Source organism: Dryobates pubescens, chromosome 44, assembly GCF_014839835.1.
Source record: "Dryobates pubescens isolate bDryPub1 chromosome 44, bDryPub1.pri, whole genome shotgun sequence".
In the NCBI taxonomy this organism is placed as follows: Eukaryota; Metazoa; Chordata; class Aves; order Piciformes; family Picidae; genus Dryobates; species Dryobates pubescens.
This window is the reverse complement of record NC_071655.1, coordinates 174,154-187,148: the sequence shown is the minus strand read 5'-3', so window position 1 is coordinate 187,148 and position 12,995 is coordinate 174,154. Positions and strand designations below refer to the sequence as shown.

At 60.1% G+C, this 12,995-nt stretch overlaps 1 protein-coding gene across 1 annotated transcript; it reads left to right on the top strand.

Annotated features, from left to right (window-relative positions):
* The first annotated feature begins 96 nt into the window (after positions 1 to 96).
* Positions 97 to 12,479, top strand: SLC4A9 (solute carrier family 4 member 9). The gene is given in 21 exon segments (XM_054177709.1): positions 97 to 182; positions 271 to 423; positions 2,361 to 2,521; positions 2,752 to 2,901; positions 3,039 to 3,100; positions 3,176 to 3,333; positions 4,980 to 5,067; positions 5,372 to 5,571; positions 6,135 to 6,215; positions 6,394 to 6,568; positions 6,753 to 6,886; positions 7,001 to 7,272; positions 7,870 to 7,925; positions 8,013 to 8,195; positions 8,323 to 8,436; positions 9,043 to 9,204; positions 9,378 to 9,556; positions 9,785 to 9,857; positions 10,926 to 10,994; positions 11,770 to 11,943; positions 12,240 to 12,479. Coding segments are annotated over 21 exon segments (2,970 nt in total).
* The last annotated feature ends 516 nt before the right edge of the window (positions 12,480 to 12,995 follow it).

Genomic DNA, 12,995 nt, shown 5'->3' with positions numbered 1-12,995 from the left:
TGTTTTGAGGTCGTTGTTTTGGGCTTGGCTGCCAGGTGTTGGTTTGTGACCAGTTTAAACTGGTCAACAGCTTTTATAAGGTCTGGCAGGAGCGTGATGCCCTCAGAGCCAGAAGCTACAGAGGGCATGCCTGTGGCTGCTAGTGCTGGCAGCCATGCTAGCCCACATGCCTGGAGCAGCTGGTATGACTCTCCAGGTGGCAGATGCCCACTCAGAGCCCAGAGCAGAGGGAAGCAACCCTGAAGCTCCCTGCCAGGCTTTTGGCTGCAGCATCTTCCCTTCGAGCACAGCCCTGGCATCTGAGAGAGCCAGTGCCATCTTGCAGCAGGAGGAACAGCAGGATGCCATCTGCCCACTGCTCTTCATCCAGCTCAACCAGCTCCTCAGCACCCCAGCAGGGCTGGAGTGGAGAGAGACAGCCAGGTAGGCATGCCCACAATGGCCAAGCTGCCTGGCTACGCTTTGGGAAGCCCAGCCTTCAAAAGCCCAGCTCTGATGGGACCCACGGCAGCTCCCACGCCTGGTGGTTCCTCAGCTCTAAAGCAGAGCTGCTTCCTGCCCTCTGCCCCCACTGATGCCCACACTGCCCCTGCCCAGGGACTTGTTTCAGGGGAAAGGACAGGGGGTCAGTAGTGCACATGTAGTGACCTGCTCCTGGCTTCTGCTCCCACCTTTGCTGCCAGTCCAAGTGGGGCAGGTGCACAGCTAAGATGTCTCCATGCCCCACATCACCCTTCCACAGCTCAGCAGGCACAGGAACGTGGGCTGCAGATGTCTGGGAGCGGTGATGCATCTGCCTCAGGGGGCAAATAGTCTAGGGGGAACCAAGCCACCGTGCTGTGGCTGTAAGAGCTTTCCCCAGCACCCAGCCCTCTTGCCCCTGGCATGGCTGCCTGTTGGCAGGAGCCTGCTCTGCTGGGGCATGGGCTCTGCTGCTGAGCCACCCCACAGCAGTGTGCCCACAGATAGGGACAAAGGGGAGGTGTCGCTGTGGGGTACAGAGCAGCACCCACAGCCACGAGGGTGGAATTCAAGCTGGGGGGGTAGGGAGTGCCCAGGTCAGGGGCTCCTGCCCGTGGCAGCAAGCCCACCAGACTAACTCCTGCCTCCATGCAGCTTGCATTCATAGCTCTCCTCTGGCTGTGCTTGCAGGGCATTGGTTAACCTCCTCTTCTTCTCACTGGCTGCCAATACTTATTAAGGTAGTGCAGGTGACTCTTATCTCATCTGCAGGAGTTGCTTATTAAGCCACTGCAGCTGCTTCCCATTGCAGCTCTCCTTGCAGGTTCTCATCTTCAATCATCCAGTCCAGGGGACAAAATCCCCCACAGGGAGGTCTGTCTGCAACTGGCATTAAAATGTCTGGCATAGCCCAGGCATGCCCAACAGCTCAAGATGTTTCTTTTTTGAGTCAAAAATGATGCCAGGGTAACCCCCAGTCCCAGCACATCCTGGGAATGGGTGGGTTGGAAGCAGCCCTGTGGAGAAGGACAGGGGATAGTGGTGGGTGGCAAATGGGACATGAGCCAGCAATGTGCACTCACAGCCCAAAAAGCCAAGTGTCTCCCCATCTTCATCACCAGGAGTGTGGCCAGCAAGTCAAGGGAGAGAATTGTCCCTCTCTGTTTCATTCTGGTGAGAAACCCCCGGAGCATGCTGCCCAGCTCTGGGGTTTCCAGCACAAGACAGAGCTGGACCTGTGAGAGTGGGCCCAGAGGAGGGCACTGAAATGGTCTGAGGGCTGGGAGAGCTCTGCTGTGGGGAGAGTTGGGATTGTTCAGGATGGAGAAGAAAAGGCTCCAGGGGAGACTTTGCTGAGGCATTTCAGCATATAAAAGAAAGATGGAGAGAGACTCTGTGCCAGGGCCTGTAGTGCCAGGACAAGGGGCAAGAGTTTCAAACTGGCAGAGGGCAGGGCTAGGCTGGGCACAAGGAACAAATGTTGTACAATGGCAGTGGTGAGACACTGGGACAGGCTGCCCAGAAGAGCTGTGGATGCTCCATCCCTGAAAAGGTTCAAGGTCAGGCTGGCCAGGACTTTGAGCAACCTGAGCTGGCAGAAGATGTCCCTGCCCATGGCACTGGGGGTTGGACTGGATGGTCTGTGAAGGCCCCTGATGATTTGGTGATGCCATGACCTCTGGTCAGGAGATCAGAGTGAGATGTGGGTCAGCAGGAATAGGGACATGACCACTGAGGCTGCCCTTCTGTCCTTGCTGCATGAGCCCCATTGCAGATGTCTCTGAGCCTCCCAAGCCCCTCCCTGTCAAGATCATGGATGGCCCCAAGCCCCAGCTCCTGCTGCCTGGCATGGGGCATGGGACTACCCTGCTGCTGACCCAGCACATCTTCCTGGGCAGGTGGATGAAGTTTGAGGAGAAGGTGGAGGATGGTGGGGGGCGTTGGAGTGCACCCCACGTCCCAGCCCTCCAGCTGCACAGCCTCTTCCAGCTGAGGGTGTGCCTGCAGGAAGGAACCATTCTCCTGGACCTGGATGCATCAAGCTTCAAGGAAATAATTGGTAGGAGGGAATGCAAAAATCACCTCCTGGGGTGGGCTGGTCACCAGAGAGGGACCAGGTCACCAGAGAGGGACCAGGTCACCATGCTGTCCCTGCACAAAAGCAAAGCTGCATGCAGGCTGGGTACCCAGGGCAGCTCTTTGCTGCTCTAGCGGGGTGGCTTTTCCTTGGGCAGTCCCCCCCTGGGCAGCAAACCTGGGAACTCAGGGCTGTGCCCACCCCTGTTGCAGACCAGGTGCTTTCTGGGCAGCCCGAGGGAGTGGGGCTGCAGCCCGAGCTACGGCAGCGCCTGGCAGCCCTCCTGCTGCTCCAGCCACGGCACCAGCCCTCCAGAGCCCTGCTGCAGCTCCTTGCCGAGTGTGGCGTCGCTCCCTGCCGAGGTAGGCAGGGCACCCAGCCCTGGGTGGTGACGCAGCTCTCCTGCTGGGCATCCTTCTGCTGCCACCAGCCCGGGGCAGTGCCCATGATGGCCCTTTGCTTGCCGGTGCATCGTGCTGCTCGCTCCCACTCTCTGCAGGGAAGGCCAAAAGCTGTCCTGAGCCTGGAGCCCAGCTCTCTGAAACGCCTCTTGAGGAGCAGGTAAGGCAGGATGGCGCTGGGCTTGGAGCATTGCTGCACCCCAGGTGCACAGCTGCTGCACCCCTTCCCTTTCAGCTGAGAAACCGACTCCAGAAGAAGATCCCACGGGGGACTGAAGCAGCCCACGTTGCCGTGGGTGAAGTTGACTTCCTGGAGAAGCCCTTCACAGCCTTCGTCCGCCTCAGGAGAGGGGTGGCCCTCGGCTCACTGGCCGAAGTTGCTCTCCCCAGCAGGTAAAGGGAGCATGGCCGACGGCCTGCAGCCCCTTGTGCTGCTGTCCCCCTGCTCCCTGCTGCACAGGACAAGCTTTTGCTTGGCAGAAGTAAAGGCTATGGCATCCAATGCCAGATGCAGTCCTGGAACCCTGCTGTGCTGCTGCTCCTCCTACTTTTCTCAGCTTTTCAAGAGCATTCCGGGATGGGCTGAGAATGGAGCACCTGCTGGGCAGCCAAGGGGGACATCCCCTGGGTCATCCCCACCTGGGCTTTGCATTCCCTTTCCTTCCTAGGAGGGTCTGGAAACTTTTCACTTCCTGCCCTGCAGCATGTGGGCTCATGGCTGGGAAGGCAGCCAGGGCTGCAGGAGCCTCTTGCCCTGCGATGCTCTCCTGCGTGGCGAGGTGGCTCTTGCAGCACTGTTGACACAGGGGGAAAGGAGCAGGGCAGATGTTCGTTCGTGGCTGAGGCAAAGCTGTAAGCAAGAATGGTCGTTGTGCCCCTCGGTGTGAGACTTCCTTAGCGGGTGTGTGGAGGAGGCATGCGGGGAGCAGGAGGGACATTGCCACCTCCTGGTCACTCTGCCCGGAGCGCTCAGCTTCCAAGAGCTGGGTGGAGCAGGACGCCACCCACCTGCTGCTCTCTCGGTGGGAGATGGGTGGCAGGTTCCCAGGGAGCCCCCGCGGGTCTCAAGGGACTCATCACAACCCTTCACGCTGTGTCTTCCTCCCCTACACAGGAGGGGGAGGCGAGCTTGTCCCTACCCATCCCTTTTCCACAGTGCCATCCCCTTCCCATGGTGCCATCCCCTTTGCTGTCCACCCTGGGCTATGCCCTGGGAACAACACCGACTGCCCAAGTTTCCCACTGATGAAGGTGCCCGGATGAAAGGAATCCCAGGTGGCTCAGAGCAGGCTGTGGGAGGACTCCAGTACTGATGCTCCACATCAGGGCTGCAGCCAGTTCTGCTGAGCCACTTTCAGCACTGCTTGGGCGGTCTCCCTCCCCCCTCTCTGGAGGTTTGCTCCTGGAACTGCTCTGTTCTGGACAGTTTCCCAAAGGAGTGGAGGGCTTGGTTCAGCATCTGGAAGGGCTCTCCCTCTGGAGCTGCTGAGTGCAGTACCCTCTGAGGTGTGGGATTTTAGCCATATTTCAAGGACTCTGGGCAGAGTTTCCAATCTCCTCCTGTGTCTCTGTAGTCCTGTCAAACCTGCTGCATATGCAGCTGTGAGCTCTCTGTCCCAGTGCTGACCCTTCTGCATCCTGCCTGTGAGCAACGTTCCCATAGGCATGACCCCAAAGACAGCCACTGTGAAGACTCTGATCCCACAGATGTCCCCTTCCCAGAGCCTGTCCCCACCCCAGAGCACACCTCCACAGACATCCCCTGCCGAGGACATCTGCTCTGTCCTGTCTCTTGCTCCCAGTCCCAGCTTGGGTTTCTGCAGGCCCTGTGATCCAGCCAGGGTCCTGGTGTCCCTGATCTTCCCTGAAGTGGGCAGTAGATGTGTCTTGTCTTCTGCCCTCAGCCCCCATCGTAGGGTGGCCACTCCTTAGCACGGCAGCAGTCCCCCTGGGCCTGCCTAGCTGCCATCCCAGCAGCACCACGGTCTCCTCTCCAGCGTGGAGAGGGCTGTTCAGGAGATGCACTCTCTTGCCCACAGGTTCCTCTTCATTCTGCTGGGTCCCCAAACCAAAGTGAAAGCCTATCATGAGGTTGGCAGAGCCATGGCCACACTGCTGACAGATGAGGTGAGCCTGGTACAGCTCCCATGGGTGGGATGCACCTGGGGTAAAGCATAGGCTGAGGGCACTGGGGCCCCTCTCCTCTGCTGGTTGGAGGTGGGGAAGCAGAGGATGGGGTGAGCTGGTGGCCTCCCTTTCCCAGAATAAGAAGTCAGAGGTTTGGGGTGGGAGCATAGGATGTAGGTGGGACTGCAGGGTGTAGGTGCACCTGTGACACTGGAGTGGATCTTGATGATGGCTGCAGGCTGGGAGGAAGGCTCCCAGTGGCGATTGCAGGGACAGGGCAGCTAAACCATGGCCTTCCCCACAGCACTTCCGCAGGGCTGCCTGGCAGGCTGAGTGCCGAGAGGACCTCCTGGCAGGCATGGAGGCATTCCTGGATGAGCTGACTGTGCTTCCTCCTGGAAAATGGGATCACAGTGCTCAGATTCCTCCACCCAGCTGCCTACTGCCTCCACACAGGTAGGCTGGAGGGAGGACACCTGCAGCCTCTGCCAGCTCCTCCACGGGGTCCCAGGTGAAGACTTCTGCCTGTAGCATTGAAAGCTCTATCTCCATGGGGATGGAGTCATCCAGGAGTCAGCCTTAGCCAGTGGGGTCCTCCAGCCAAGCCTCTCTGCAGCTCTGGCTGATGACCACAGCCTTCACCCCCACTGCTCTTAGTTCTGCTGTCCCACCTGACCAGGGACAGCAACACTGCTGCTCATGCACTTCAGACAGGAGCTGCTGGGAACACATTTGGATGTGAACCTCATCCTCTGAGCAAGAGACCTCTGGTTCTGCTCAGCTCCTCCACCAAAGTCAGTCCTCCCAGGGCTGGCTTCAGGGCTTGCTGAGGGAGGAAGGGACCTTTGAAGATCATCTAGATGCATGCCCCATCTCTCCTCCTCCTCCTGATCTTCCTCCTCTCTCTCATTATCGAGGTCCTCCCAGCCTTGCTCGTACCCCTGTCACCCCCTCTATCCTCCCTGTCCTCCTAGACACAGCTGATTACCGAGGGCTCCATTCTGAAGCCTGTTGTCTCAGGTTCTGCTCTGTCACAGGGCCACTGTGTCAGACTGGAAGCCCCACAGCAATGGGGACATGGCAGCAGCTGCGGGCAGAGCCAGCCTGAGGCACTCACACTCTGGGGATGAGCTGGAGAGGACAGGCAGGTGGGTGACTGGGAGGTGCAGTGGGATGCCAGCTCTGGGACAGGACACTGGCTTTCCCCACCACATCCAAACCACTCTGGGATGGTGTCTCCTGGAGAAGGGATGGTCCCCTGCCCCAGCTCTCTCAGAGGGAGATGGGCACCTGGGACCTGCTCTGCATCTCCCTTTGCTGCCCCAGGCTTTTTGGGGGCCTGTGGCAAGACATCCAGAGGAAGCTGCCATGGTACAGCAGTGACTTCTCTGATGCCCTGCACCCCCAGTGCCTCTCAGCAGTGCTCTACATCTACCTGGCAACAGTCACCAATGCCATCACCTTTGGGGGCATGCTGGGGGACGCCACTGCCAACATGCAGGTTGGTACTGAGGCAGATTGCCCCACACCAGCCCCAGTCTGCCCAGCCCATTGGTCCACCCCAAATCCTCATCCTTCCCTGGCCTCTGTGGCCTCCAAGCGCTGACCTGTACCTTGCAACACAGGGATGTAGGCAGCTGTCTGCGGCTGCAGCTGCTGCCTGGCACCTTTCTCCTGCATTTCAGGGAGTGATGGAGAGCTTCCTTGGCACAGCCTTTGCCGGCTCCATCTTCTGCCTCTTTTCTGGCCAGCCTCTGACCATCCTGAGCAGCACCGGCCCCGTGCTGGTCTTTGAGCGCCTCCTCTTCTCCTTCAGCCAGTAAGTCGCCTGCCAGGCACAGTCCCTCGGGCTGCTGTCCCCTGGCTGGTGCACGGGCCACTGTTGTGCCAGGTGGGTGTCACTGATGAGGCTTTGGGTTACCCTTCCCACCAGTGACCACGACTTGGACTACCTGGAGTTTCGCCTCTGGATTGGGCTCTGGGTGGCCTTCTTCGGCGTGGTCTTGGTGGCCACCGAGGCCAGCCACCTGGTGCGGTACTTCACCCGCTTCACTGAGGAGGGCTTCTGTGCCCTCATCAGCTTGATATTCATCTGTGACTCTCTGAAGAAGATGCTGAGCCTGGCAGACACCTTCCCCATCAACTGGCAGTACCGGCTGGACAACGTCACCTCCTACAGCTGCATCTGCAACCTGTCCAGCCCCGGTGAGCCCAAGCAGCTGCAGGGCTGGTGTGGAGCAGGAGGCTGCTGCCCTGGGACCCTACTGAGACCCTGCCACCCAGCTAGATGAGGGGATGTGCTGGAGGGAGGAGACTCCTCCATACTGTCCTCACCTCCCTGACCACACCAGCACCTTCCTCTACTCCCTCCCCCATCCATCCATCCATCCATCCACCCATCCACCCATCCATCTATCCATCCATCCCTGATTCCTAGCACTGCCCAGGCACCAGACAGGACAGTGCCAGGAGCATTTCTAGCTTGGCCTGTAACTCAGGGGTTGTTTCCTGGGGTCTGAAGATGTGTCCACACTGATCCTGCAAATGGGACATGGTGTACCAAAAGCATCAGTGCTGGGCACAGGTTGGGTTAACGGTGTGTGAGTGGCTGCTGCTCCTGTCAATCCCTTTTCAGGGGTGTCCCTGGGTGTCAGCTGGTGCCAGGCCCTCAAGGGTCCCATGGGGCTCCATACATGAGGCCTCAGGGAGACCCTGGGGAGCCGTGTGAATGGCAGTGCGGTGCCAGTCACGCCAGTGGAGCGTCCCCATGGCACTGGCACCCTAACCGGCATCGTCTCGCAGGTCACAGCTCTGCAGGGAACGGAACGCTGCTGCCCTCACCCCTGGACCCCCAGCAGGTACAGCTCCTGCTGCAAGCCAGAGAACAGCCTGGGCCTGAGGTGCCTGTGTGTGACACTGCCTCACCACCTGCCCTGTCCTCACAGCCTCCTGCTGCCCTGGCTGGCCTGAGCCGGACCCAGTGCTTGGATCAAGGTGGGCACCTCCTGGGGACTAGCTGCCAGTATGTGCCTGATGTCACTCTCTTCTCCTTCCTGCTGTTTGGGGGCACCTTCCTCTCCTGCACTGTGCTCAAGCTCTTCAGGAGCAGCCGTTACTTCCCTGCAGGGGTGAGAGCCCTTCAGCGTGGCCACCTGTCCTAGCAGTGTGGGGACAGCTCCAGGTGCTGTGACCCCGGAGAGCTCCTGGGGCAGCCCCCAGCCCAGGCAGCCCGGGCCAAGCCCTCTCCCTCTGCAGGTGAGGAAGCTGGTGAGCGACTTCGCCATCGTCCTGGCCATCCTCGCCTCATGCGCTGTCGATGCTGCCCTGGGCCTGGAGACGCCCAAGCTCCTCATCCCCAGCGAGCTCAAGGTGGGGTGGGCACAACGCTGTCGGGGAGTGGTCTGTGTGCCCTGCAGTGACCTTCTTGCCATGCCACTGCCGTCCCTCCTACCGCTGGCTCCAGGCCTATGGGCACGTGGGCTGTGCCCCAGCACACAAGAAGGGGTTGAACAGCAGCTGATGCCAGGCTCTGCAAACACCTTGGCCCAGTCCCAGACTAACCACGTCATGGTACAGCTCATGCTGCAGTGAGAGCCACAGGTTCAAGTCTGGGCTTTGACTCCCCACCCTGGGTGTGGAGCAGGACTGGCAGCACCTCAGAGCAGCCCATGCTTGCTGCCACCCCTTTGAGCTCGCCATCATCAATGCCCACCGTCACCTCTTCCACCCACTCCCAGGGGCACATGCCCACCTCCTGGCTCCACAACAGCTGGGGTGTCCTTGTGGGTGGTTGGTGGGTCACACTACTCAGGATCACCCCCAGGTTGAGACAGGATGCTCTTCCCCTGCCCAAATGGAGCATCCCTGGGTGCCTGCAGGGCTCCTGCCTGGGCACAGGGGCTGGTCCCATCACCTGGCCGTGCCACAGACCCCTTAGGCAGGTGGTAGCTGCTGTGACCCTTCTGCTCTCTGCAGCCCACGAACCCGGAGCGCGGCTGGATCGTCTTCCCCTTCAGAGCCAACCCCTGGTGGGTCTGCCTGGTGTCTGTGGTGCCTGCCATCCTCGCCACCATCCTCATCTTCATGGACCAGCAGATCACGGCTGTCATGCTGAACCGCAGGGAGTACAAGCTGCAGGTCAGTGCAGGACAGGGATGGGCAGGTCCCAGCTGGACCCCACGGGCCAGCAGGGTAGCCAGAAGGGAAGCATCACCCTGAACTGGCCAGCAAGGTGGGCAGACCTCACTGCCACCCCTCTGATGCTGCAAGCAGACAGCTTGCCCCCAGCCCTGCTGCCTCTCCCATTGCAGAAAGGAGCAGGCTTTCACCTGGACTTCCTCTGTGTCTCCCTCCTGATGGTTGTCACCTCTGCCACCGGCCTCCCTTGGTATGTCTCAGCCACTGTCATCTCCCTGGCACACATGGAAAGCCTGAGGAAGGAGAGCATGGCCTCAGCTCCCGGCGAGCAGCCCGAGTTTCTGGGCATCAGGTACCCAAGGAGCTTGGACTCTGCTCTGAGGGGCTCCCTACCCATGGCTGTGGAGCCGAGGGACAGGGATGTGCCCATGCTGGCAGGGGAACCTGGCTTTGGGGATGCTTGTGTCTCCCTGGGGATGCCACCGGTCCCCATGGACATCAAAGCTGAAACAAGCAGAGCTCTTGGGGACTGGTGGGACAGACAGGGGCTGTGGGCTCACAAGGGGGCTGCTGCCCACAGGGAGCAGAGGCTGACTGGCCTGACTGTCTTCACCCTGATGGGAGTCTCTGTCTTCATGGCACCTGTCCTCAAGGTAGGGAGCCTGGCTGCTGGCTTTGGTCTCTTTCCCAAGGTGAGGGTGGCTGTGCCCTGAAAGGCTGTGGGGTCCCTGGACATGCTGTCCCTCATCCCATCAATCTGTCTTGGGAAGCCTGGTGGACAGGCAGGGAGCTGTTTGGGAAGAGCCTGGGCAAGGGGCTTGGGTGGAGCACTGAAGGACGGTTGGCACAGCAGCTGTCAGCTGCCCAGCATCCTGTGGTCACTGGGCACCCCTGTGGTCCCCAAGCACACCTCACTACTACCCTCCACACCATCACATGGGAGCCTGAGCCTGGCTGGTGTTGGCTCTCCCTTGCTGCTGCTGCCACCTTAGGCAGAGGTCACCCCACTGTATCGCAGCCACAGGAATCTGGGGGGGCAGGTGGGAGGTCCAGGTGAGACTGACCTTGTAAAGCCTTTGCTGCGGTGCCCCATAAGATGCTGACCTCCACACTGGAAAGATCTGGGCTTGCTGAGCAGACTGTTAGACAGCTGGATGCCCACGTTGCAAGGGGTACAGTCGGCAGCTCAGTGTCCAAGTGCAAACCAGTAACGGGTGGTGTCCCTCAAGGGCCCTTGCTGGGATCAATACTATTTAGCATCTCCATCCCCAGCATGGACAGTGGGATCGATCAGCACCGAGGCCCGGCTGCGGCAGGCTGCATGCGCCGGGGGATGGGACGCCACCTAGAGGGCACTCGGAGAACAGGGGCCCAGCAAGGCCGGCTGTGAGGTCCTGCACCTGGGCCGAGGCAACCCCCAGTACCAACACAAACGGGGGGCGGGGAGGGGGGGGCATCATGTGCTGCAAAAGAGGGCAAGGAGCTCAGAGCTTTCTCCCCCTCTCTGAAGACTGCAGTGTCTCAGCATGAGCAGCATAGGTGGGAGCACATCTGCCCCTCGAAGGCATAAGACATGCAAAAGCCACAAAACGACCTGGGCAGTGAAAATGAAGGCAGCAGAGGCCATGGGAAAGTGTGCAGGCCTCCAGACAGAGGACACCCAGAGAGTGCAGGCCCCTTGGGAGTGGCATCCTGCTGAGCCTTGCCCTGGTGTCTTGCAGCACATCCCAATGCCAGTGCTCTATGGAGTCTTCCTGCACATGGGGGTGGCGGCACTCAACAGCATCCAGGTGAGAAGGGGCTGATGGTCAGAGCTGTTTTGGGGGCCAGGATGTTTGCTCAGCACCAGCTGCGCAGTGCAGCCTGGATTTCAGCTGGCCCATGCGTGGTCTGGCACATCATCAGGCCCAGGAAATAGGCCAGAGGGATTCTATCCCCTGTAGGGGCAGAGGAAGATGATGCAGAGGAGCGTGAGTGACTGCTGCACTGGCGGATCACATGGTTTGGAAGAGGTGAAGGGACCAGTGAATAACCCAAAGTTGCTCTCATCCTCAAGTGGGAGCTGCAGGCTGAGCTAGGAACTGTTTCTTTGGTCCTGGCATTGCCAATATTTCTTCTCAGCAACCCATGGAGGGGAAAAATCCCCACACCAGAAATGTCTACCCCATTTTCCCCCTCTAAACTGTACACTTCCCTTGCAATTGCCCTGCTTTGGATGGCAGGCTGGGAAACCTCCTCCCTCCCTCTGCTTGGGGAATCCAAAGTTGTGCTCTGGCAGAGGCCAGCAGCAGTTTTCTGCAAGCATGACAGGGGAATCAAGGGGTTGTCATCTCTCAACCCGTTAAGACCAGCCTGAGTCCTTTCTAGATGTCTGCCTGGAAACTGTTCCCCTGGCCTGGAGCCATGGTGGTACCAGGACCCTTTGTCTTGCAGACAAATTCACCTGCTCAGGCATCACACTGCTCGCCAGCACAGGTGGCAGGAGAGCTGGATGGCAAGAAGCCATGCTGCCAGGCCCAGTCCCAACAGGGAGGTGCTGGCTAACTGTCCATCCTCTTATCACAGCTCACGGACCGCGTGCGGCTGCTCCTGATGCCAGCCAAGCACCAGCCAGACCTCGCCTACCTTCGCCATGTGCCCCTGCACAAAGTGCACCTCTTCACCTTCATCCAGCTGCTCTGCCTGGCTCTGCTCTGGGTTATCAAGTCCAGCATGGCAGCTATTCTTTTCCCAGTAATGGTATGACATCACTTTTAAGGGGGTGGCACAGCTTTGGTGCCAGGGTGGGTGAAGCTCACAGGCGCCCTGAGCATCACCAGTGCCTCAGCGCTTGCCTTTGGCAAGGGACACATGCACTGCTCTGGGTAGGGGTGGTATATGCTCAGACCCTCGAGGCCTGGTGGAGCTCCTGCAGGGCCACTCCCTGGCATGTGCTGGAGGGATGGAGGGGACATGACATGGATTACGTTGTCTGCTCCCTGGCCTCCATTCCCAAGCACTGTGTGATGCTGATCCATGGTTTGCCCTGGCCCCAGCTGCTGGCCCTGGTGGGGATCCGGAAGGGACTGGAGTGCATCTTCTCCCTGCATGACTTGAGCTGGCTGGACAGCCTCCTGCCCAACACAGCCAGCAAGGAGGCAGAGGGGAGACAGCCTAGGAAGCAGCAGGTGGGGGGATGCAATGGCGAGGAGGTAAGTGATGTCTTGCCTGCTGTGCTCCTTCACAGCCATCCCCAGGGATGCTTGAATGGGGGAGATGCGCCAGGCCTGAACTAAGGCTACACTGAGCAGGGACCGAGCAGCTTGCTGGAGGGAGCAAGGGCTCAGTGTTGTCAGTCTTGCCTCCCTCTTCTCCCTCCAGTCTGAGCTGATGCATCGCCAAGGACCAGAGATCAACATCTCCGTGAGTTAGGATGGCAGCCGGGGCGCCCGGCACGGCAAGGGGCAGAGGAAGCAGGGCCTGCCTGCTCCCCTCCAGCGTGGCAGACACTTGTCCTCAGCGACTGTTCACAGCATCGAACCTCAGCGCAGCCTGGGTCAGAAGGGACTCTCACGGAGCAGCCATGACATCTCCCACCAGGATGGGCTGCCCGTCCGGCCTGGCCCCAGGGCCCTCGGCGGCCTGTCCCCGAGTCCCCACAAGGCTTCCCGTGTCCCAGCCCTGGCCCCGTGTCCCGCCACGGCGGCCCCCCGGCGGGGCCGCGGTGACAAGCGGCTCCGCGCCTCTCTCCCCGCGCCGGCGGCCACGCGGCCGCGCCGGCGTCGGGCGGGCGCAGCAGCAGAGGGACGGCA